Consider the following 27,319-nt stretch of genomic DNA (forward strand, 5'->3'; position numbering starts at 1 on the left):
TTTTTAACCATAGTAGTTTAAAAAAAAGGTGCAAATTTTGATTAACCCTAAATATCTTACGAACTAATGACGCTAGAGACTTGAATTAAATTTTATATTATATATTGTAACGTGATATCAAATCAGTATATTTTTGGAAAAAAAATCCAATCAACCGTTTTTTTATAAATAAAAAAAAAACTAGAAAAAAAAATTGGCACCTCGAACATTTTACGAATACAAAATGATCTTATCTCCAAAACAATTGTCAACCGAATTAACAGTTTTTTTAATAAGAAATAAAAACCTAAACAAAAATAATAAAAGTTGGTAAAAATTGAATTTCGACTCAAATATCTTTTTAAAAATTTGAGATATTAGCTTAAAGCTAATTTTTTCTTTTAAAAAATATTGTTGTCAACATTTAGTAAAATTTTGAGAAAAATCTGACAGATTTTTTACAAACAATAAAAAAAAAACAATACTAAAACTTGGTAAACATTTACATTTTGACTCAAATAACTTTTCAAAAATTAAAAATATTGTTTTCAAACTTTTTTTATTTCACAGAAAATATTGTTTTCGATATTCAGTAGTTGTTTTCTATAAAAATCCAATAGCCCGTTTTTTCATAAAAAATATAAAATCTACAAAAAAATGGAACTCAAATTTAGTAAAAAATGATTTTCGGTTCTTGATATCTCTTAATTTAATTTCATTCATATAATTTGTAAAAATTTAAGAAATGCTACTAAAATTGGTAAAAAATTGTTTTCAACTTAAAATCCATTTAACAAAACTAGATTTTCAAATTATATTATTTCTTTATATGATAAATATTGTTGGTAATTTAAAAAATTTTAAAGAATAATTCAACTGACAACTTTTTAACCCAACACGAAAACCTAGAAACTTTTAAGCAATACAAATCGACAGACGGTATGGGAAGTTATCAGTGTGGGTAGCATCCCAGCCTCTTTTTTCGCTAGTATCCATACTATGTATATTGTTTTTGTTATTCCTGTAAAATTCTACTAAATTAAGGATAGATTTTCCAACAAAACACGAGTAATGTTGATACAGCATTAACATGGTTATCTCGATTAACAACTTTCAATAAGACACCTTTTCAATCAGGAAAAAAGTAAACACCCAAAATGTAAGGACTTATATCCTAAGGCTTTAAAAACTTTAACTTAAATAACTAAGTGAGAATTGTAGACATTGTTTCTTAGGGACAAAGGACTGATATGGAAGGTAAAGGTGGCATGGGCGCAGCTTTCTTGAGACAGGTTTAAAAAGGCCGTTATTAACTTTTCATAGGAAGTTATAGTAATCGGTTCTATTTGTCAAATTGCAAATTTGAACCTTTCTCAACGTTTAAAGGTCCCTAGAGCCTAAATAAAAGATTAAATATTAGATGTAGAGAGATGTGCATGCGTGTGTAGGTAAAAAAGAGCTTTTTTCGACACCAATATCTCGACTTCAAATACATTTTCTTATACACTTAATAATGCAGAACTCTGAAAAAAAATAGGTAGGTGTTGCTTTACCAAAGAAATTTAGAAAAAGTGAAAATTTTGGTTAACCCAAAATATTTATCCTATTGAATAAAAATCAACTAACGGTTTTTTCTATAAATCAAAAAAAACTGACAAAAGATGACTGTCACCGAGAATATTTTACGAACAATAAGAGATTTTATCTCCAAAATAATTAAATGCAACGAAAAATAACGTTTTTGTCATTTGGTAAAATTAAAAAAAAATATATTTGGCAGTTTTGTTCACAAAAAATAAAAACCTAAACTTTGTAAAAATTCATTTTAAAATCTAAAATCTTTTAAATTAAAAATATTGGCTTTAATTTAATTTTATCTTTAAGAAATTAATGTTTTTGACATTAGTTCATTTTTTTTTTATAAAATCCAATAGTCAATTTTTTGATAAAAATGGAAGTTTAAAAACAAAACTACCCAAAATTGGTAAAACAATTTACTAAAATTGGTGAAAATTGGATTTCGACTAAAAATCTTGTCGACAAAAATGGATTTTGAATTCAAACAATTCCATTATATGCATAATATTTTTTGTAATGTTTAGTTATTTTTTTTAGAAAAATTCAACTGTTAACTTATTTAACAAAACAGGAAAACCTACAAAAACATCAAAAAATTGATATTAAATGGTTTTCGACTCAAGTTTAAAATTTTTAGAAAAGACAAATCGACAGATGATGCTATTCTCTTTTTTGTATGGCGATGAAGATGGCATTTAACAATATAGAATTCTAAGACTTTTTTATAGCTTCAAGTCTAAATTGAGTCAAGATTATTATGGAGTAAGATAGAATCAAGTGTAATAGAAATAATCTCTATTATTTTCATAATTTCTGTTTGTCCTAGATGTTATATTTTTTCTCAGTTTAATTATCACTAATAAACTTTACAAAATCAGGTAAATTTCTTTAAAAAATAATTTAAAAGTCTTCATTTTCAAAATTTCAAAATACATTATTTAGGATAGACGTTTTCTTTATTATATCGCAGAATATCGTTCCTCATTACGAACTTTACAATATAAGGTAATAGGAAGGAATCCAAAATGTTGCGAAAGTTTGCGAATAATTAAGACTTGTCTGTTATAAACAATGGCTAGTGAAATAACATATCGATCAATTTTTGATGTTTGGTATACAGTCCCAAGCTCTAATAGATTTAATGCAATTAAAGATCATATTTCACGAAAGTGTAGTGATACAATTTTACCTGATGCAGCACTTCCAGAGATAACCATAAAAATAAGAGGTTTGTGTAACCACGGACGGTTTTTGCAGTACAATAGTTTATGGCTTCAAAATTGTCTTCAATTTTCTTACATTTTGAAAATAAAAAACCAGGAAGACCACAAAAAGATTTTTATTCATGTAGTTATTGGTCTAAAAGACGTAACGTCGATGATCTTATCAAAAACAGAAGTCGAGAAGAACTGTCGTTGGCCACCGAAATGAAATTAAGAAGCGAGGGTAAAAAAGATTCGGCTTCAATAGTGAGACAATTGTCTGCTGCTTCTCTTCAAAGAGGTATACATTTTAAAAAAGCACATGAGTTTTTCTTCTAGGAGCAGCCGGAAAAATTATCTGCAAATCAGGCACCTGCCCGTAAAGCTGATGCAGATCTTTCAATACACCAGTATAACATTTTGCGTCAGCAAGCCGAAGCACAACATTTCAAATTCTATCCACCTTACAAAAAATTTCAGGATGCCAACAAATTATGTTATCCCTCTGGTATTGTTATAACAGAACTAGCAGCCGAAATAAACCTTCAATCACTACTCGACCATACTATCATTCATCTTTGTGAAGTTCAAAAGGAAGTTCTTCAAGCTTTGAACTTAGCGCAAAACTAAACTATAAAAATATCATAAAGTGGGGATGTGATGGAGCTGAACAATCAAGGTATCGACAAACATTTGAAGAGCAAAACACGGATGAAAACTTAGTCAGCATATCAATAGTTCCTATACAAATGTACTGTGGCGATGACGATCTAAAAAATATAATTTTACAAAACCCTTCACCATCCTCTACTAGACTTTGTCGTCCTATTAAATTTATATTTGCTAAGGAATCAGCTGATGTAATAACTAGGGAAGTATCGCTTATTGTATCCAACAAAAGTGACAATTTTTAATACAGCAGTATCTGTTGAATGTACAATGATATTACGCATGATTGACGGAAAAGTCTGTAACGCTGTTTCGTCTCGTGCTTCAGCACAAAGATGCTATTTGTGTGGGGCAAGACCCAGTGAAATGAATAATCCTAAATGCATTCTTTTGGACTATCCCCACTTCACTCGTGAATACGTTTTTTCGAATGTTTGTTCCACATTTCTTACAGATTAGAAAGAGCAAGCAAACATTTTCAGAAAAAAAGAAACTTGTGCAGGACAGGTTTAGAATGGAGTTGGGCCTACCTTTCACCAGAAAAACATCAAGGATTGACACCAATACTGATTTCCTTCATAGGCTTACTTTTACGTCTGATCCCCTTATAACAAGCTTACGAGCACCTCGAGCACCTCCACGGACAAAAAAAACATGTTAACTGGAGAAGTACTGCAGCTTTTAGAAGTTATCACTTCTCTGCAACAATATACCCAAATTGGTGAAGGCCAGGCTAACATTTCGTCAGATATGTCGAATTCAGATGATTCTGATATCGAATAAAATCAATTTTTAAACGAAAAGTTTGTTGTTTATTAGTTTTTGATAAGATTATGATCGTAAAGAGGTTTTCCATATTTTATATTACGCCAAATAATTTTGCCCACCTAGATTGCTCAAATCGCGCAATGTGCATCGTCTTGAATAGAGACAGTTGAGTTATCAATTACATTAATTGTATCTTTAAAAGTTAAGACAAATATAAAAGGATTAAGTTACCCCCTTTAAGAACTCTGAGTTTCCATAAATGTGATCGGAAATTGAGAACCTGAAAACAACTCTATATTGTCATTTCTCTGTTTATGGACTGAGCCATGAAATTGTGTTTTAGACACAAATTCATTTAGATTGGCTGAAGTAAATCTGGATTTTAAGAAGCCATGTTGTGGAGAAAAAATTGGTCAACAATGAAAATAGAGGGAGAGTCTTTGACAATGCTTTCAAAAAGCATATGGGAACTTCAGAAAGCTATTGGCTATGAGCTGTAGCTCATAATATCATTTGTTGCTCCTTTTTTATGAACAGAGGAAACTGGAGAGACGAAACAGTAATAATAGAGGTTTACATGGAGAGGTAGCACAATTTTGTAATAATATTGCATGAAAATCATCTTTAAAAAGACTAAATATCGACAATATCATCACTTATTTGGTTTCTTTATGTCACGAACTTTTTTTATATACCCGATTTTTATAAATAAAAAATAAGGGTAATTGAAATCAAAAAAGGAATCTTATAGTAAGCAACTTAGGGTCAGGTTATAGCTATACACAACCCACACAGAAATTAAAAGCTTTATCAAATTTTATAATAAAATATTGGTCATATTGAAATCGCAGATGATGTAGATAATCCTTCTAAATAAAATTACACATAAAGATCAAGACGGTTTTTTCATTAAAAACAGATTTCAAAAACAACGATCTTATTACAAAATTTAAAAAAAAATCTAGAACATTATTATTAATTTAATTATTCCTATTAATTCAAGAGTTTCTTTTGTTGGCTTAAATCGACTCAAGGGTTTTAATTTGAATTTGATTGTTAAAACCATAAAATCATAAAATAAAATACAAACTAGCAACCATAAGCAAACGTAGATTTTATTATATTACTTTAACGACGCACGAATTTGAAACACACTTAAAAGCAATAGTAAAAGTTACAATGTTGCAAGGCAATAATATTCACTTTACAAAGTGAATAAAAATATACATACTCGTATCTATGGATATAAAATCTTTAACAAGTGTTCACATAAAAATAAAATTGTCTTTCTACAAATTCTAAATAGCTTAATTTCGAATATATATTTACGTGTATACCCTGTTCAAAGAATGATTTAGGATCTTAATAATTATATCTAGCTGGTTAATGTGGCCTCGGCTATAAGCTTTAATAGCATTTTCACATTATCATCACCAACATCAAATTAAATGATCGTAAATTGTAAAAATAGAAAATCATTTTATTTTAATGATGTCGTGATGCACCATCCATGATGGTGTGTTTTTCAAAGTTTTCCGAGTTCAAAATGCATAAAAATACAAATGTTTTTAATGAAACATTTTAAATAAGAACCTGCTTTACATAAGTTTGTAGGCATTAAGTTGTAATTTATAGAAATTTAAATTATAGTGATTATATTAATGGCACGAAAAACACTTAAACACGTATAATATTTGTGAAACAAGAATTTTTTGATTTTAAATTTTATTGATCATTTATTTACTATACAAGGAACTATCATGAGGTTGTTTGGTGTCTCTATCTTAAAAGGGACATTAACCCTTAATGATTATAATAATGTTTAAGATTTATAAACCTTTTTTATGTATGCTTTTGGTTTTCCTTCAAATAAGTTTTCTATATTAAGGTGTATATAAATAAGGACCAAATATTCATTGATCTTTTTTTAAAAATCGTAAAATTTTAATGAATAAAAACCTTAAAAAAAGCAGTATTAAAAGAATATGTCAAAAAATTCAAATCGAATTTGACAGATCATTTTTACGTTACGTTTAAAAAATTAACACAAGAGGTACAAGAAATTCTTTAAAGATGGATTACCTATTGTCACCGTGTTATGAGTTTTTCGAGATAGAGAGCCAAAGCAGGTGGACCGAGTTAGAGGCAAGCTTTTGTCTTCTAATTTGTTTGTAAAAATAAAATCTGAAGATCAAGGTTAAGTCAAATATTAAAAACGTAAATTAGCTTAGCTTCAAAAATTACTTGACTTCATATTTTCACTTAAGTTTTTTTGTAATGAAAATATCGTTAGCCAGTTAAAAGTTTCTAAAAATGTAGGCGTAAGGTTGGCAGTTATATTATTTTGTTTATAGTATTAAATGTATTAAAGGGTGGTTAAATTTTAAGAGCCGGTGTTTTTTTTTTTAATAAAACACAAACTATTTAGGAAATTATGGTAATTTTTTTAAAATAATATTGGTATGGTTAAATTAAGTATGGATCATAATATCGGCCAAATGACCACCTCGATCTCGACGGCACACCTTTTGACCTGCCTCAATTTCGAAACATATTCGGTCCGATGATGCTGCCAGCGAATAAACTGAATCAAACAGTCAGTCTTTGTGACTGGCGAAATGATAAATGAAATGTTGAAACAAGCTTAAACTTGACGTTTAAGTGTTGTTCACATTCAACATCGACCCTTTAAATTTAACCACCCTTTACTTTGTAAAGAGTGTTCCATCGTGTGGTTTAATTTATAATGTAACATAAAACGGGTACATACATACTAAACGAACAAATCATGACATTTGTTTTGTATGAAAATGATGCAATGTAAATTTTGGCCACGACAACGTGTTTTCAAAAAAGCCTGTTAATAATTAAACCTTACGATGAATCACTGAAAGATAGGACAAAGTTGGAGTGTAAACAAACTTTGAAAATGATACCACAATTACTGGATAAGCTTTTGTGAAAAAGAGGCGTAGATGAAGGAAGCCGAACTTCAATTGAACGCAATATTTTCATAAGATTTAGGATAGGAGCGGCTTAGTCGAAAGGTGATTATCGATTTGTTCATGATGGTTTTGACTATTTGCTCATCTTTAATTATGAAAAAAAACAGCTATCCTCAAATTAAACGATCGATTTTCTTTAAAGCAATTCGAGGACAGGCCTTTGAATTTTGGTTATTTTATTAGAAACTTTTCATTCTTGGTTGCCATTAGAAATAAAATGAAAGATTTCAAACAAATTTTATGGATTGTATGAAGTCATTGGAAAATATTATAGCTACGTGTCTCTCCCCCTAGAAAACAGCACCATTTGACTTTAATGCGTATTCCAAATAATACATCTTTTCTTATTTTTGTTATACGATAACATTGCTTTAAAGGTGGTTTCTGTAATATTTTACCTGTTGTTCTTAAAACACATAATTATATAAAAAGGGCTATATTTTTCTAAGATTAAGATTCTAATAAGAATGCAATTTTACCCTTAAATCATGTATCATATATCTTGGTTGTTTTAAAGTTAATATTTCAGCTGCTTTTGTCTACAAATCCCCGGACCAAACCTCCTATAATATTTAATTTTACAAAAAAACAATAGAGCGTTTTTTAACTTCCCATAGGAAGTTATTGTAATGGGTCCGATATGTCAAATTGAAAATTTTGACATTTCTCGACGTTTCAAGGTCGTTAGAGTCGAAATAAAAGATTTTTAGAAAGATGTCTGTGCGTGTGTGTGTACGTACGTTCGTACGTCCGTACGTCCGTACGTCCGACGTTTTTTTCGTCCTCCATAGCTCAAGAACCAGAAGAGACATCAACTTCAAATAAATTTTGTTATAGTACTGATAATAAGGCAGAAAGATGCAGAAAGGGCTCTCAAGAAAATTGCGTCGGTGGTTTTTTTACCATAGCAGTTTGAAAAAAAAGTGAAAATTTTGGTTAACCCTAAATATCTTACGAACCAAAAACGCTAGAGACTTGAATTAAATTTTATATAATATATTGTAACGTGATACCAAACAAGTATATTTTTTGAAAAAAAATCAATATAAGGGTTTTTTTATAAATCAATAAAACTGAAAAAAAAATTTGTCACCTCCAAAATTTTGCGACTGAAATATGATTTCATCTCCAAAACAATTTTGTGCAACGAATAATAATGTTTTTGATATCTGATAAAATTTTGAGAAAAATCTAAATGACAGTTTTATTTATAAAAAATAAAAATCTAAAAAAAACATTACTCAAAGTTGGTAAAAATTGAATATCTTTTCAAAAACTTAAAATTTAGGATTCAAACTTATTTTATCTTATAAGGAATATTGTTTTCAACATTTTGAAAAATTTTGAGCAAAATCGAATTGACATTTTTTTTACAAAAAATAAAAACCTAAAAAAAATTAATAAAAGTTGGTGAAAATTGATTTTCGACTCAAATATTTTTCCAAAAATTGTAGATATTGGCTTTTAAAAACTTTTATCTTTCAACAAATATTGGTGTCAATATTCAATCAAATTTTGAAAAAAATCGAATTGACAGTTTTTGTGCAAAAAATTAAAAACCTAAAAAAAAATTACCAAAAGTTGGTGAAAACTGATTTTTGACTCAAATATCTTTTCAAAAGTTTTAAATATTGGCTTCAAACTAATTTTATCTTATAAGAAATATTGTTTTCAATATTCGATAAAATTTTGAAAAAAATCGAATTGACAGTTTTTTGACAAAAAATAAAACTCTAAAAAAAAAAACAATACTAAAACTTCGTAAAAATTTACTTTCGACTCAAATAGCTTTTCAAAACTTAAAAATATTGGATTGAAACTTATTTTATTTCACAGAAAATATTGTTTTCGATATTCAGTAATTTGTATATAAAAATCCAACAGTCCATTTTTTCATTAAAAAAAAAATCTACAAAAAATAGTACGCAAATTTGGTAAAAATTGGTACGAGTACATATAGACAAACTTTGAAGCAAGACAAATCGACAGACGCGATGGGAAGTTATCAGTGTGGGTCGCATCCCAGCCTCTTTTTTCTTTTTAAATTGTCAACTTCGCCACTTTTTCATGTTACGAAAATGACATTTTATTTTTTGATTAACTTTAGGTAACGCCAGTGTCCGCTTGATTTAATTTTTAAAAACCGCTCCTTGCAGACTTCGCTTAAGTGACCAGCTTAAATGAAAGAAAGACATATTGATTTTCCTCTAAAGCTGGTTTTACTGAAGCTTAAATTATACCTAGTTTGAATTTAACAAACAAATTCAAATACAAAATGTTAATAACAATTTATTTCTATGTTTAGGTTAATGAAGCATTTGAAGTGCTAAAAAGAAGAACTACACCAAATCCAAATCAAAGATTACCAAAAGTTGAAATACTAAGAAATGCCATTGAATACATTGAAAGCCTTGAAGATCTTTTACAGGTAAATAATTTCCACTCTCTCAAAACCAAGTTGTTGACAAAATTATAAAATTAATTAAATTTTAGGAATCATCACCTTCACGTACAATTGATAGCTTATCAGAGAGTATAAGTGGCAAAACATGTCAGCAGGATTATTTGGTAAGTCATCATAAAATCAGTGCACAAAGTCGAAAAACGATTTGAAAACTAATATTTGTAAATTTTTTGTAATTTGTGGAATTTCAAAAATGTTAACCTTAAACTCAATATTTATCTATACCTCAAAAACCATTTAAAATTCGAGAACTTTTGTCAGATTTTTAAAAATACTCATATCAAAGAAATGCGACTGCACTTCATTTTCATTTTACTTTAAATTTTATAGATTTAATGTATGATTAATGCTTTCCTACAAATCACACCAAAGAGCACTAAAAATATTTGTCTTCTGTAAATTCTTGGGCGTGAAACGAACAAAATGTCACAAACAATCAATTGATTTATTAAGACGATCCATTGAAATGACACCTGAAGCCTGAAGTGGAATAGAGAACATTATTTTATTCAATTCTTATGCTTGATATGGAAAACTGCATTACCTAGAAATTTGGTTTCATTTAAGATTTCGTTGGCAACGAACTTCTTTAGAATTTAAATACAAAAAACGGAAAAACGTTTTCATTCTCAGAACACAATGTGACAGATATTTATTGGTAACTCTATATAAGAAAGTTCTTGGTTCGAAAAATGTTCAGTGTTTTCGATGATTTGAAGTTTAAATTCCATATGTCGGCACTTTATAAATTAGTGGCTACTTATATAAAACATACTTATAAGATTAAAAACATTTTATGAATAGTTTAGTGTAATGAATGGAAACAATTTGTCGATGTGCATTTTTTCAGAAGTTGTTGTTTCCTTTAATGCAGGTGGTATTAGTTAAATATTATTTATAGATTTCCTGAAACGCGTGTAGTATATACGCCATTGTGTATTTTTATTTTTATTCTAAAAGATACTGAAATTACAAAATAATTTGGGTATTATTTTTTTAATACAATTTCTATGAAGTATCTACATACATATGTTAGTAAAATTTCATAAAATATTTTTAATAAAAAAAATTCACAAACATGAAAAGGAGAATATTTTGTTTAGTTTCATTTAGTCTTTATTTTTTTTGTTAAAGAAATTGGTCGTAAAGATGTGAACCAAAAGCATTCCAAAGCTCAAAATGTCATTATTTTCTTATTCATATTTCCAAATTATTTAAATATGTCGTCATAGGGTAAGTTATTATTGATTTATTTAAATGGAAACAAAAAGATAAATGTTTGCATTTATGTTTTACATGTTTTAAATTAATTATTTATAAGATTAAAAAAAAAATGGACGTTTGAAGAAATTTTAATAATGCTAATTAGTTTTTTTTTAAATTATATTGATGGTTTATATTTCTGTGCAGATCTTAATACTTTTGTCTATTTTGCCGATTTACGAATAAAAGTTTTTTCTTCCAAAAAATTGCAATTACAATTTTGCTTTTAATCTTGATGTATTAAAGACAAAAAATTCAAGCAATTTTTTTTTTATAGTATACATAGAATTAAAATTAAGAAAAATTCGATTTTTGACAAAATATATCAGAGCAAATTAAAAAAAAAGCTGAAATGCTACCCACGCTAATGAATTCAAATTCGTGCCCGTCTGCCAATTGATTATTCTAAACATTTTGTGTAAGATTTAAAAAAAAGCTTTTTGTTGAAGATAATTGTGAACCAACCTATGAATATCTCTTTATGTCAACGCTCATGCTAATGCTAACTCAACTCAATGTCATTTAGTAGACCATTCAATGAATTCTCTTTCTTATATACTTTACTTTATACCACTTGCTAATAAACTCTCGAACAGAACACTTGACTTTTCATTTAAAGGCTCAACAGGTTATGGGCCCAGGTTGTTCGCTAAGTAAAGTCAAGTATAGCGTTTTTTTTTTTATGAAATCAAGTAGCGGTTTATTTTAATTTTGATTAAAGTTCGAGTAGAAGTAAATTTGTAATTATGAGTTCGTCTCATTATCAAATTGAAAAGTTGGATGATCACAACTATGATGGTTGGTCTGTCCAAATGAGAAGTGTGCTCATAATTTCTAATCTATGGAGTTATGTGAACGGTGGCACAGTGAAGCAGGAGGCTATGACTCCAGCTCAAGTCTCAGAGTGGGATTCCAAAGATGGTAAAGCTCTTGCTAACATTATTTTAAATATAAAATCGTCTCAGGTAATCCACGTAAAACATTGTCTCACTTCGAAGTCTGCATGGGACAGTTTGAAGGCAGTGCATCAACCACGTGGTCCCGCAAGAAAGATCACACTTTTTAAGCAATTGTTACACATGAAGCTAGGAGAAAAGGAAAGTATGCCTGAATACGTGAATCGATTTACAGACATTGTCGAAAAACTCTCTGAAATTGAATTTGCAATTAATGACGAATTGCTTGTGATAATTTTGCTTTCAAGTCTCCCAAAATGTTTGGAGAGCTTTGTTGTTGCCATGGAGGCTCGAGATACGCTACCAGATTTGAGTTCTCTGAAAGTAAAGCTTCTGGAGGAGGGAGATCGTCGTTTAGACAAGGGAGAACTTGTCGGGAAAGATGATGTAGGTTTTGAGCAAGCGTACGCAGTGCGATCTAGTAGTAAACCGAAATTTGTCCACAAAAAGAGGATTTTCGGAAAATGTTATAACTGCGGAAAGAGGGGGCATTTCGCGTCAAAGTGTTCGGAGCCAAGAAAGTCCTATGAGCATAAGTCAGTTGCTTCTTTCTCCATGTTGTCGGCTTCTCATAACAACGTACTTGGACCAGAATACTGGTGTATCGATAGCGGTGCAACCTCACATATATGTTGCGATGAGTCTTTATTCATTACAATGCGCGAGTGCGATGAACAAATAAAATTAGCTGGTGATAATCATATAACGGCCAGTGGCGTTGGTACCGTTGTTCTCAAAACTGAATTTTGTGAGCTAAGATTAAATAACGTTCTTTTTGTTCCTGGTCTGAAAGCTAATTTTATTTCGGTTAGCAAGGCAATAGAAAATGGCTGCCATGTTAAGTTCACCAAAGATAGTGCAATAATAAAAAAGAAAGATTTAACAATTTTAATTGCATGCTTAGAGAATGATCTTTTTGTTTTTAAGTATCGTCAATCCAAGATTTTATATGCATGCAACTCGAATGTAAGTAATTTTAAGAAATGGCATGATAGATACGGCCACCTTAACGTCAACAGCATGCGTAATGTACATTCAAAGAAGATGGTTAATGGGTTCTCACCAGGTAATGCCCCACATAATTTTCAATGTAAGATTTGCATGAAAGGAAAAATGTGTGCTAAGCCTTTTCCGAATGAGTCACTTACAAGGTCAAACGATATATTAGAACTCATTCATACCGATATTTGTGGGCTTATGAAGAGGGTTTCACTCGGAGGAGCACGATATTTCGTGACATTCATTGATGATAGATCACGCAAAATGTTCGTCTATTTTATGAAAGCAAAGAGTGAAGTTTTTGAGATTTTTCGAAAGTTCAAGTCTTTGGTTGAACGCGAAACTGGAAAGGTTATAAAAACTCTGAGAAGTGACAACGCCAGTGAGTACCGCAGCCAAGATTTCGCGAATTATTTGGAGAACTATGGAATAGGTCGACAGTTCTCTGTAGTTTACACTCCGCAACAAAATGGAGTTGCAGAAAGGGCCAACAGAACAATCGTAGAGATGGCGAGATGCATGCTCATTCAATCTGGGCTTGATGAATATATGTGGGCTGAGGCTGTGAACACGGCAGTGTACCTAAGAAATCGATGCCCAACGAAAATTCTAGAAGACGTCACTCCAGAAGAAGTGTGGACCCGTCGGAAGCCGAATGTTAGCCATTTGAGAACCTTTGGCTGTACTGCCATAGCCCTTAATAAAGCTAAATTTTTTTCAAAATTTCAGCCCAAAGGTGAAGAATATTTGATGGTTGGTTACTCTGGAACTTCGAAGGCATATCGATTGTACGATAGAATAAGAAGGAAGGTTATTGAGCGAAGGGATGTGTCTTTTATTGAAACCGAACACACTCTTGGTAATATTGATGATTCTGGCGGCTTTTTGCTGGAAGTAGACAATGAAGATATTGAATGTAACAAAATGCAAAGTGAAATTGATGCTCAAGCAGTCATTGATGAACAGATACAGACGAATGAAGAACAAAAAATCGTATTACAAGCCGAACAGAAAGAAGAAGATGAAAATAGAGAAGTTCAATGCCAAAAAGAAACCTCCAGTTCCATAAAAGCCAATCGATATCCAAAGCGAAAACGGTCGATTACCAGCAGTGACGAAGATGATAACAAAACGACGACGCCGACGCAGACGCCGACGACGATTGTTAGAGGTAGGCCGAAGATTATCAGAACCGGTAAGCGTGGAAGACCACGAAAGCAATTCAATGTTTTAAATAGTATTGAAACAACAAATAAGATTATCATTCCACAAACCATGTCCGAAGCCTTAGCTCTTCCCGAGTTTTTGATGTGGAAAAAAGCAGTAGCTGAGGAATATAAGAATCTCATATCCAACAATACATGGGATTTAGTTGAGCTTCCTGAAGGTCAAAAACCTATAGGCTGCCGATGGGTTTTTACGGTGAAGAATGATGAACATGGTACACTTCAAAGATTTAAGGCGCGGTTGGTAGCTAAAGGTTTCAGTCAAATTTTCGGAATCAATTATAAAGAAACTTTTTCACCAGTAATAAGATATTCTACAATTCGAATCATCCTTGCCTTAGCTGTTGAAAAGAAGCTTTTTCTCCACCAAATGGATGTGTCGTCTGCGTATTTGAATGGAGAACTTCAAGAAGACGTGTATATGGAACAACCGGAGTATTTTGGTAAACCAAAGAATCCCGAGAAGGTTTTAAAACTGAGAAAGGCTTTATATGGTTTAAAGCAATCAGGGAGAGCATGGAATGAAAAGCTCGATTCCATATTAAAGAAAATTGGATATCGCAAATGTACAAGCGAATGTTGCGTTTACGTGACACATAATGATGATGATCTAAGAATCATTGCAGTTTATGTTGATGATTTTATTCTTGCTGCGAGGTGCGAACAATCGATTCAACAGATGAAAACACAACTTAAAAAGGAGTTTAAGGTCGTCGATAATGGTCCATTACATCATTTTCTGGGCTTTGAAATAAGTCGTGAAGGAGACACTGGACCGATCACAATTTGTCAAAATCAGCTTATTTTGAATCTTTTACGGGAAACTGGAATGACAGAATGCAGAAAAAATCAAACTCCGTTAGAGCCTGGGCAGCAGTTCGGATGTCAAGATGAAAACTGTAAGCGAGCTAACAGAGAACAATACCAGTCCATTATCGGGTCATTAACCTACTTGTCGATTTCAACACGGCCTGATATCATTCATTCGGTTAGCAAATTGTCACGTTTTAGTTCGGATCCACACGAGGAACACTTTACAGCAGTCAAACACTTATTAAGGTACCTAAACTGCACTAACTACAAATTGTATTATTATCCTACAGGTAAACAGCTCGAGGGGTTTGTTGATGCTGATTGGGGTGCAGACGTTGTTGACCGAAAGTCATACACTGGCTTTGTGTTTATGCTTGCTGGAGCTGCCATATCTTGGGAATCCAAGAAGCAACAAACTGTGGCACTAAGCAGTACCGAGGCGGAGTACATGGCCTTATCCGCATCGGCTAAAGAAGCTGTTTATCTAAAGAGATTGGTATGTGAGCTTGGAGGCGGCGAGTTTGCTACATCGAAAATTGTTTTGAACGGTGATAACCTCAGTGCTCAACAGCTTGTGAAGAATCCTGTTCACCATCCTCGGAGCAAGCACATCGATATTAAATATCACCATATAAGAGAGGTGTACAGCAACGGTGCCATCAACCTGAACTACATTCCAACCAATGACATGATAGCAGATGTCTTAACAAAAAATCTACAAAAAGTGAAACATCATAGATTTTGTAAACTTTTAGGACTTATTTAGTTCAATATTTTGTATGTACCTATGCATTTATTTTTATTATTAGAAGCAAATGTCAAAATGAAGTTAAAATTAATTTTTTATTTCGCGTTGAGGGAGAGTGTTGAAGATAATTGTGAACCAACCTATGAATATCTCTTTATGTCAACGCTCATGCTAATGCTAACTCAACTCAATGTCATTTAGTAGACCATTCAATGAATTCTCTTTCTTATATACTTTACTTTATACCTTTTGTTAATCACTTGCTAATAAACTCTCGAACAGAACACTTGACTTTTCATTTAAAGGCTCAACACTTTTAACCTTTTTTTCTTCTTCAGAAACTTTAGTCGAAAATCAATTGATATCACGTTTTGGTTGTTACTTGCGACACATAGGAAATCGATACAAATTTGGTCCCCCGATTCCTTCCGTCTTACTGTCCCTAACCCTACAGCACAAGCCATTGGGTCGATTGTAACATAAAACGTGTAAATTAAGGTTTTGAACTGATGCGCGTTAAGCGTTTCTTACAAATTCTTTTTTGTCAAAATTCAGATCGATAGATTTTTATAAATTGTCTTTAAATTGTTTTTCTTAACTTAGCTTTTTTTTAATAGAAACACGTTGTCAAAAGAACCAAAAGAGATATCGACTTTAAATAAATTTTGTTATTCAGATTAAAAGGCAATAAGATGCAGAAAGGAATCTCAAGAAAATTACGTGGGCGTTTTTTTTACCATAAAAAAGGTAAACATTTTGGTTAAGCCTAAATATCAAAATACCAAAAACGTTAGAGACTTGAATTAAATTTTATATGATATATTTTAACGTGATACCAAACAAGTATATTTTTTGAAAAATAATACAATTAAAGTTTTTTTTTCATAAATCAAAAAACTGGAAAAAAAATGTGTCACCTCTAAAATTTTACGGATACAAAATGATTTTATCTCCAAAACAATTTTGTGCCACGAAAAATAAAGTTTTTACCATCTGGTAAAATTTTGAGAAAAATCAAATTGACATCAAACATTACTCAAAGTTGTTTAAAATTGAATTTCAACTCATATATCTTTTCAAGAATTTGAGATTATGGCTTTGAGCTAGTTTTAACTTATAAGAAATATTGTTTTCAACATTTGGAAACATTTTGAGAAAATCGAATTGACGATTTTTTTTACAAAAAATGAAAACTTGAAAGAAAATTCCACAAAAGTTAATACAAATTTATTTTCGACTCAAATATTATTTCAAAATTTGGGATTATGACTCCCACTTAATTTCAAATTATAAGAAATATTTTTTTCAATATTCAACAAAATTTTGAAAAAAATCTAATTGACAGTTTTTCTTACAAAAAATAAAAACCTTAAAAACAAAATTAATAAAAGTTTGTAAAAATAGAGTTTCGACTCAAATATCTTTTCAAAACTTTGAGATCATTACTTCCAGCTAATTTCAGCTTACAAGTAATATTGTTTTCAACATTCAGAACAATTTTGGGAAAAATCGAATGGACAGTTTTTTTTACAAAAAAATAAAAACATAAACAAAAATATTAATAAAAGTTAGTAAAAATTGATTTAGACTTAATTATCTTTCCAAAGTTTGGCTTCAAATACATTATTATTTAAAAAATATTGTTGTTAGCACTCAGTAAAATTTTGAGGAAAATCTTATTTACTGTTTTTTTACAAAAAATTAAAACCTAAAGAATAAAACAATAAACTTTAGTTATGACTCAAAAATCTTTTAAAAATTAAAAATATTGTCTTCATAATCTTTTTATTTCGCAGAAAATATTCTTTTAGTAGTTTTTTTTATAAGAATACAACAGTCCGTTTTTTCAAACAAAAAAATAAAATCTACAAAAAGTAGTACGCAAATTTGGTAAAAATTGATGTTCGGTTCTTAATATGCTTCTTAAATGCTTCTTAAATTGGTAACATTCTCGTTAGCAAAACTAGATTTAAATTTTTTTAAGAATAATTCAACTGATAACTTTTTTAACCCAACACGAAAACTTACAAACTCTTAAGCAAGACAAATCGATAGACGGGATGGGAAGTTATAAGTGTGGGTCACATCCCAGCCTCTTTTTTAAAATTGTATTTAAGGTACGAACAAAAAACTAGTTTTAACTAATTGTGTGTAATATTTTTTGTAAATTTTAATTTTTATTACAAAACTAGACTGTTGGGTTTTTATGTAAGCATTTCACTGAATGTTGAAAACAATATTTTTGTGTAAGCTGAAATGAATTTAAATGCAATATCTTTTCAGTTTTTACCAAATTTTATTAATGTAATTTTTGGGTAAAAAAATCGTTACTCCGATTTTTGTCCAAAATTTGACCAAATGTCGACAACGTTATTTTTCTTTGCATGACTTTATTTTGTAGGTAAAATCATCTTTTACTTGTAAGAACCGTTAATTGATTTTTTTCAAAATTATAATTATATGGTATGACGTCCCATCATACAGGGTTATCCATTTTGTGGTTTAAAAAGCAAACGTAAATAAAACACACATCAAATATTTGTGTTCATGATATTTCTTATTATTATAAAGTCTGAATTGAAACACTTTTAAGGTAATTTCGACCACTTTTTAACACGTGGGGGCGTTATTTCAACCATAACTAGAGGAATGTTGGTTTTTAAATTCTCAAGAGTTAGAGGTTTATAAACACGGTCTCTCGTGTAGCCCCACAAACATTAGACCAGCGGTGTCAAATCGCGAGACGAGAAATGCGATAAAGTTATATTCGCTTTAGTTGTTTGGAATTTGGCACCGTCTTGTTGAAACCACATACTCTCGAAGTCGTTTTCTTCATATCATATAACCATAGAGCTCCGAATTGACGTTGACTGTCTTTCCATCGTCATTTTCAAAGAAGTAAGGTCCAATCACACCTCCGGACCAAAGAATCTACGAAACAGTGACTCTTCAATTACTAGAGGATTCATAGGGCCCCAAATACGACAATTTTGTTTATTAAAATACCTACCGACACCGAGTGAAAAATGTGCTCCGTCGCACAAGAAAATTTTGTTCGAAATATTGCCGTCCACCGCCTGTTCAAGCACCCAGTCGACATATCAACGACGTTTTGAATGGTCAGCTAGCTTCAGTTGTTGCGTGAGCTGAACTTTATATCGGTGTAGGTGTAGATCCAAAACCAAAATACTCCATAATGTGCTGTAAGACACTCCTTATATCTGAGAATGACGAGGAATCGACACATTCAGGTCTTTGAGACCTCTTTCACTTACAGCAGCGATATTTTCCGTGGTACGAGCGACACAGTAATGCACAGGCCTTACAATATCTGTAACAAATCCTATCTCTTCAAATTTTTTCACAATTACTTGCGTAGTTGTAGTCTGTAAACCATAATCTCCGCTTAAAGCACGATCTGTGGATGTGGCACAATCATCATTTTTGCAGTAGGTTTTACAATTTGTATGCGTTGTGCGATAGTTAAGGTTTTCAACTGAAAAAAAAATTGGTTTTACAACTTAGTTTAAAAGATGTCGAATTCCAGCCCTAAACTTTTGAAACTGCAAAACGGATAAACCGTTATAATATAAATTTTAATTGAAGAAGCAAGCTTTTCTTGATTTTTGAGTAATTTGCGGTGAACCAAAAAGTCCTTTCTGCATCTTTCTGTATTGAATTATCGGTATGATAATAAATGGATGACGAAAAACTTCCCGAACGTACGTACACACGGACACACATACATCTCCTTAAAAATCTTTGATTGTGATTCTAGGATCCTTGAAATGTCAACATGTTCGTTAAAAATAGTTTGAAATGTTTTATATGTATTTCTACTGATACGAAACAATACGGTTCGATTGAATTTGAATTATATCTGCGTGCTTATGTACTTGGTCTTAGAAATCCTTGAAGAGTCAAAGAATAGGTTGCATTGGAATAGGTATTATTTGAGGAATTGAACATTTTAAAATACCTCGACTTTAATTACATTTTATTTTAAACATCATCAAGTTTGTTTAAAAAACAAAAAAAAACACTAAATATCGAAATCTTTTTGTGCAAACAAAGTATTGATATTTCTTTCAAAATAATTATATGCTAGATGCTAAATAATTTATTACTTTTATATCTTGAGGACAAGCGAGGATATATACATGTCTAATATATAAAATTTTCCTATCACAGTGTTAATTGCCATACTCCTCCGAAACGGCTTAACAAATGTCAATGAAATTTTGCATATACATTCGGTAGGCTGAGTCAATACCTGCGCAAATGATAATTTATCAGTTATCCCTTGCAGGGGCTGTAATTGTTTATTATTTATTTTTGTGTTATTCATATTCTATCTATTCTATTATAAAATCACAAATGCACAAATTACAAAATAATAATCACGCTATTGTCATCAATCCCGATAAAACACCTGTTGGAGAGGATATTCGTAGATTTAATGCATGCCTGTTGGGTATCGTATAGCTACGCGAGAAATCGAGATTCGTAGAAGAAATAATAATCGACAGTTTATTGCTGATACACACCGTTCATATGACGCTCTCTCCAATATCCGCTAATGTTTTGGAAGGGACAAGACGGGTATTGCATAAATATTAAACAACAAGATCCCGCAACAAGTGCCGAAACAAGAATGTCAGCTAGAAGGATTGGAATGCGTATCGGTTGATGATTAGACGCGATCGGAACAACGTTATTCTACGATGTCGTGAGCTTTGTCAGCAATTCATGGTCGACATGTATATAAAGACGGAGAGCGAGCGATTACGATACTTGAGATTTAATCAAAAAAGCTGCGTGCGAAAGAATATATTCACCTACAAGACACTATCATCACCAACGCCGAAACCGCTCAAATTTGTAACTCTAAAATCATCAAACATAGGCAGTCTACGCCATATGCAAGAATATGTCCAGGATACTCCGAGTTAAGTACGCGAACATGGGCGGTCCATGTTCCTTCAATTTCCAATTAGATTGGCATTTGCAATGACTATCAATAAGTCTCAAGGCTAAACTATGACTGTCTGCGGCTTACATTTGAGCACTTCGTGTTTTTCACACTGACAGTACGTTGCGTGTTCTCGAGTGGGAAAACCATCTACGAGTAGTTTGTGATTTGATCACAAAAAATATTGTACATTCTGTTGCATAAAGGGATTGATATTGTTTTTTTTTTTTGTAGTATAGTCAAGTCATATTTAGCGCGTATATAATTTCAAAGAATTAATTTTAATAAATTAAAAAAATTACAATAAGTTAGTTATTTATTGCGAGCAAAATATTCTCTAGAAATAATTTATAAGACAAACAACGTTTGTCGGGTCAGATACTTTTTATATAAAATTCGTTAACATTTTAAGGAAAATTCAAAGGACATTGTTTTAACGACATTAAAGTCTTTCCAAAAAGATACCAAATTGGTTTAAAATCTCCAATATCGCACAAGAAAACACTTAAATTTAATTGATTAGTTGTTTCCTTTTCGAAGTTCTTTTTCGAAGTCTAATTCATTAGCAGTTTTACATTGTGGGTTACTTCTAAAACTTTGGCTGATTTGTACATTTGCGACTGTATGCCCTCGATGACTTCAAAAACTCAATTGTTATCACCTATTCAACCAAAGACGCGGTACCATTTTATACCGAATTTTAACAATTTCGATGCGTTATTAGAGCGTGTATAGTTTTATTTTTAACATTGGCGTAATTTTTACTTTCATAAAGAAGTGTGTTATCAGAATATTTCGTGACTTTTTAATGTTTGTTGTAGTTAGTTTTTTTTTAAATGATTTTTAAAATTATTCTACAAAAAAAATGTATTTCTTCTTTCTTTTTTAAAGAAACTTAAAATTTTAATTTTCAAGCAATTAGCTTAAAAACAAAAAACACAAACGTTTTGTTTGTTTATCACTTTCTTGCTGAAGAGTAATATAATTTTTTTTAAATTGGACATTAACAAACTAATCCATCCCATATTTTGCTTCTACGATGTCAATAAATCTTAAAACAAAAGAAAATCGTCTAAGTTTCTTTTTTTCTCGTTTGTGTCTTCAACAACAGAACAGAGAGCTTCTATATGAACATCATTATGTGGCATTATTATTATATCAAATTAATTTCTAAGTTCTTAGTGAAATATTACATTAACCTTTATTCGAAAATATGTCCACAATATGTTTCCTGTCACACTTATAAAACAACAATCGGTTTCCGTTGAAATATTCAACAGCTAAAATATCATTTTATTTATTTATTCGATTAAATAAATTAATTCTATTTTTTTTCTACTACAAATAAAATAAAAACAACAGAAATTTTTAAATTTTTCTCAAAAATCCGTGTTCAAAAATACAAATACATTTCGATGCATTTGAAACAACTAAATAAATTTAACCAATAGGAACGCCCACAAACAAAGAAGAAGAAGAAGAACTGTCAAAATATAGTATTGAAGCGTTTTGCTATTTATTTTAAGTGACATTTAAAGAGCTTGACGAAGAATTCATAACAAAACATTAATCAAACTCTTAGCCCGCATTAGTCTGGCTCTGAAGTCTGAACAGGAAAACAAAAATTATTGTCCCATCATGAAGGTCGAAGACTGAAAGTGAATGAATGTTTCTAGTTTTTCAACATCAATTAGTTAAAAAAATTCATTTCATAAATTATATCTCAAAAATCACAAATATAGTCTTGATCACTTCGAGTATTCGAAATGTTTTTTTTTTTTTAAATTTCTCGTTTTTGTTTTTAGTTTGTTACTTCATAACATTGCGTCGTCGTCTTCATTATGACGTTTTCCTTAAATTGAAAAATGTTTCCGTGTAATTTTTCAAGATAGAGAAAAGCAGTATTAAGAAAATCCATCGGTCGGAATAGGGAGGGCGGTGAAAATCGTATTAAATGTCATTTTCACGTTTCGTGAATACCCGAGCTAATAGAATTCACAGAAATACGTGAATTAATGGAAAATTATATAAATGCAGTTAATTTATAACGTCAATTTGATGTTGCCGTTGGTTATTTTTAGACACTCATAAGTGCGGGAACGCGCATTTTTAGGGCGCGTGTCATGTGTGTAGACTGTAGATGTCGTGTGTGTGGCCCATAGAGTTGTTCGGTCGGTTGCGAGCGGTGAGTGGCGGCAAGAAGAAAGATCCAACATCGAAGATCGAAGGAAGAAACAAAAATTCAAAAAATATTTCATGACATTTCTCATCGGTCTACATGGCAATGCCATATCGCAGGGCTTAAGAGTTTCGTTGGGCACCTTCTTTTCTTTGGCAATCTACTACTCATCCAATCTATTGTGCGTACCGCTACCGACCTTTACGTCTTCGTCTTGGCGCAAAACGTTGCTCCACGGATCCACGGAATGAAACATGAAGACAAATTGCCACAAAAAACATGACACCAAAAATGGATTGCATGTCCGTATCTAGCTCGACACGGCTCACTTCTGCTCTTGTTCTGCTCTGCCCTCTTCTTGGTTGTTCCTTACGGTCACATTTTATTATGCATAAAAGATGCCCATGCCGTGCCCGTGAATGGTTGTTGTTTTATGCCACCTTAATGGGAGCAACAACAACGTAGCGCAACATATATATTTAAAGAAAGATGTTCATTTAATATTTGGTTGGATGACATTAGGTGACAGACGAACATATTATCGCACGGTTATTATGAATGTTCACATCGATGATTGGTGGGCTTGAGTCGAAATGAGGTTGCTTTGTAAAGGTACCTACCTCGTACATATATTTTGACATATTTATGAAGGATGAAGACAGAAGACAGAAGAGAATGTGGAATTATTTATGACTTTTCTAATACATACGGATATTCATTTTGAAAATTCAGTAACAATTAAATGAAGTAATAACTCTTAGATAAAAATTACAATCTGCAAAACGTTGTTTATCCCATTTAAATCTTTAGAACCACTTTAATCTGCTTCAGAGCCATAAATTATATGTTCATTTGAAATCATTTAATTGAGTGATTACAATTACTTCTAAATATTTAAGGACTTATTTATTTCGTGGTCTTAAGTCGGAAGCACTAGAATTTGACACCTGTCAAACTAAAATGTCATTTGAAGTGTCATTATATGAGTTTAATGTTTGGCATTTACAATTATTGATCGATTAACAATTGTTCAAAGAACTAAAATTAATAAAATGTACTTAAAGGTGTTTTTAGAAGTATATAACTTTGAGTTGAACAAAACAAAGATGATTTCTTAAATTGACATAAAATTTACGTTCTTGGAACGATAATCTTTTGGGTTTTTAATTAAAAACTATGATTTTTAGCAAAGCTGATTAAGACGTCCAATTTTCGAAGACTTTTTCCAACATTTGTTGCCGTATATCGGCAATAACGCGGCAAATGTTGTCCTCCAAGTGGTCAATCTTTTCGGTCTTATCGACGTATACTAACGTTGTCACATATTCTCACAGGAAATAGCTAAGTGGCATTAAATCGTACGATCTTGGAGAAATTCATGAATAAGTAAAGTAAAACTTTTTCTTAAATAAATCTATTTGGCAAGAACTATGTGACATGTTTTGCCGTTTTGTTGAAACCACAGCTTCGGCATATCATGGATTTTCAATTGATGAACAAAAAGCCATTACTGACTGTAATGTTCTGGCCAGCATCGTAAGTCTTTTCATGTTGAAATTCCAACCCAAACTAAGAAATACTCCTTTAATAGCTGAAAAAATGGCAGTCAGTTAAAGTAGTGTTCAAGTTCTATACCTCTAAAAAGCTCTGCTACAAAAGTTATGATTAAAACAAATCCATTTTTCGCAAGTTACGCAATGATTATGGTAGTCAAGCAATCGGTTAAGTTATAATGACATTTTAAGAAATTTGAAGTGAATGAAAGCGTTATTGATACCTACTCTAAAGCATCTTGCACATGAACTACGAACTGCGAACTGTGGATATTCACATATATTGACTTTTTTTCCACATGAGCTTTACTTCTATTAGCAGACAACGACGAATTGTCAATTTATAATTACCCTTTACAACAAAGAAAACAAGAGTGGTATTATTTTGACGTTTAGTTGAGCGTGAACAATTTATTCGTTGCAGTGTGGATGGTATGTGGAACGCGAATAGAATTTGACAGTTCGTAGCAACCACACTGCAATTCGTTACTCCCAAATTATTTTTCCAAAATTGTCTTGTTTTAAAGAACAAAATACAAATTGTATTATCCTAACGTAAGTGTCAATTGGTTTCTAATAATTTAAATGTGTTTTTGTTTGAAATTGACTTTTTGAAATGTTTAAGATCACGTTTGTTTGTTCATTCGTTGTTCGTTCTCATGTGCAAGGCCCTTAATGGCTGACTAACAACCACGCTTCAGCTTCGGCTTCGACTGCGTTACGCTGGGCTGGTTCGAGGTTGCTTTGAATGACATTTCTATTACTTCATCCCTCCAAAGAGCAAATATGTAGTTTGTTGACATTTTTGTAGAGCTGTTGAGCTATCAGACAAAGCAAATGTTCAGATAATTAAACTTAAACTTCCATTTGGAGTCACATTACGTTACATTACTTTCTTTTCCTTACGATTTTCAATTGCATGCATTGAATTCCTATGGCTAAACTCGTAAACGTCAGGTGAAGTGTGTTTGTGATTCAGCCATAAGGCCTGTGCTCAATCAATCGAAAGTACAGGTTGTCTGGCGGCAGATTAATAATCAAACCATCCTGTTGAAACCACTTATGAAAACGATGGATGAGCTTGCAGGTTCGCCAAAAAAAAAATTAGTTGTAATAAGTCACTATCGACATTTGTCACCTGGCCTCGAGTATTCTTAAAAAAAAGGTCCAATCATCACATGCGTGGATAAGGTACACAAAATAGTTACCCTGGGGCAATTTGGTGTTTCAGTCGACGCACTGTTGTGGGTTCTTATAGCCCAGTAATGGAAGTTTAGTTTATTTTCGTGTCCGTTGTAATGCAAATGAGCCTCGTCGTTCCAAAATTGGGATACACAGATCGAAAACGCTCAAACATCGTTTCTCAAAGTTTTTTGCGTGAAACTAAATTTTTTTTCTAATTTCATGAATAGTTGCTCTTGGAATTCCCAATGAGGATGCCTTTTTCCGTATCGAAAATCCTGCACTTTTACGTAAACTGTCTTTAACCATTTCGATATTTTCGCGAGTCCTTAAAGATTGACTGGGTCTATCGACGAATCGTTACTCTTAAAAAATGCCTCGATAGCAAACGCGCGATGCTCACTTGACCAGTGCGACATCGTGAGTGAGAAATCTGCACGATCACTGATTCCAGTGACACCACTCCTCCCGCATGGTTTATTGCTATTTGAAACAATCGTATTGAAAAACATATATCTCCCACCAGACACCCTGTACATCGATTTAACAATATGGCCAAGAAATTGTCTATTATTTTTGGCTAGCGATTTAAAATATGTGCTCCGTCAAGACCTGATAACAAGCCACACAGCACTCCAATTATGGTTTTATAACTTGAACAGTTTTCTGGCAAGCTTAATTTAACGCTTTTGGTGAAATACCGATCGAAATGTTTAAAAAGTGTCAAAAAATTACTTTAAGCAAAATTTCGTACCGTTTTCGTAGTAGGGCTGCAATTTTTCAAGACTTTTTGATGATTTCGGGCGGCTGGGATGATATTGGCTAAGTATTTAAATCGTTCCTTTATTGTTGGCATAATAAAGGTCGTTCATTATCTAACAAAAAAGGGGCTGGGATGCGACCCACACTGATAACTTCCACATCCCGTCTGTCATTTGTCTTGCTTAAAAGTTTGTCTATATGTACTCGTATCAATTTTTACCAAATTTTCGTACTATTTTTTGTAGATTTTATATTTTATGAAAAAACGGACTGTTGGATTTTTATTTAAAAATTACTGAATATCGAAAATAATATTTTCTGTGAAAAAAATTAGTTTGAGGCCAATATTTCAAATTTTTGAAAAGATATTTGAGTCGAAAATCATTTCTTACGAACTTTTGTTAATTTTTTTTCGGTTTTTATTTTTTTGTAAAAAAAACTGTCAATTAGATTTTTTTCAACATTTTTCAAAATGTTGAAAACAATATTTCTTATAAGATAAAATAAGTTTGAAGCCTAACTTTCAAGTTTTTGAAAAGATATTTGAATCTATATTCAAATTTTACCAACTTTGAGTAATGTTTTTTTTAGATTTTTATTTTTTATAAAAAAAAAAACTGTTAATTCGATTTTTATCAAAATTGTATCAGATGTCAAAAACATTATTCTTCGTTGCACAAAATTATTTTGGAGATGAAATCATATTTAAGTCGTAAGATTTTGGAGGTGACAAATTTTTTTTTTCAGTTTTATTGATTCATAAAAAAAAACTGTTAAATGGATTTTTTTCAAAAAATATACTTCTTTGATATCACGTTACAATATATTATATAAAATTTAATTCAAGTCTCTAGCGTGTTAGGGTTAACCAAGATTTTCACCTTTTTTTCAAACTGCTATGGTATAAAAACCACCGACGTATCTTTCTGCCTTATTATTTGTATAACAACATTTATTTGAAGTCGATATCTTTTGTGGTTCTTGAGCTATGGACGACGAAA

The 27,319-nt window shown here is 31.3% G+C and overlaps 1 protein-coding gene across 1 annotated transcript in view; it reads left to right on the forward strand.

The window, feature by feature from the left end:
- Window positions 1-27,319, forward strand: part of LOC129942530 (myogenic-determination protein) — a 48,660-nt gene that overhangs the window by 5,004 nt on the left and 16,337 nt on the right. Inside the window, exons 2-3 of the mRNA XM_056051513.1 lie at window positions 9,507-9,629; window positions 9,695-9,769. Coding sequence (XP_055907488.1) covers window positions 9,507-9,629; window positions 9,695-9,769 — 198 coding nt within the window. The remainder of the gene's footprint in view (window positions 1-9,506; window positions 9,630-9,694; window positions 9,770-27,319) is intronic.

The sequence above is a fragment of the Eupeodes corollae genome, chromosome 1 (assembly GCF_945859685.1).
Source record: "Eupeodes corollae chromosome 1, idEupCoro1.1, whole genome shotgun sequence".
NCBI lineage: Eukaryota > Metazoa > Arthropoda > Insecta > Diptera > Syrphidae > Eupeodes > Eupeodes corollae.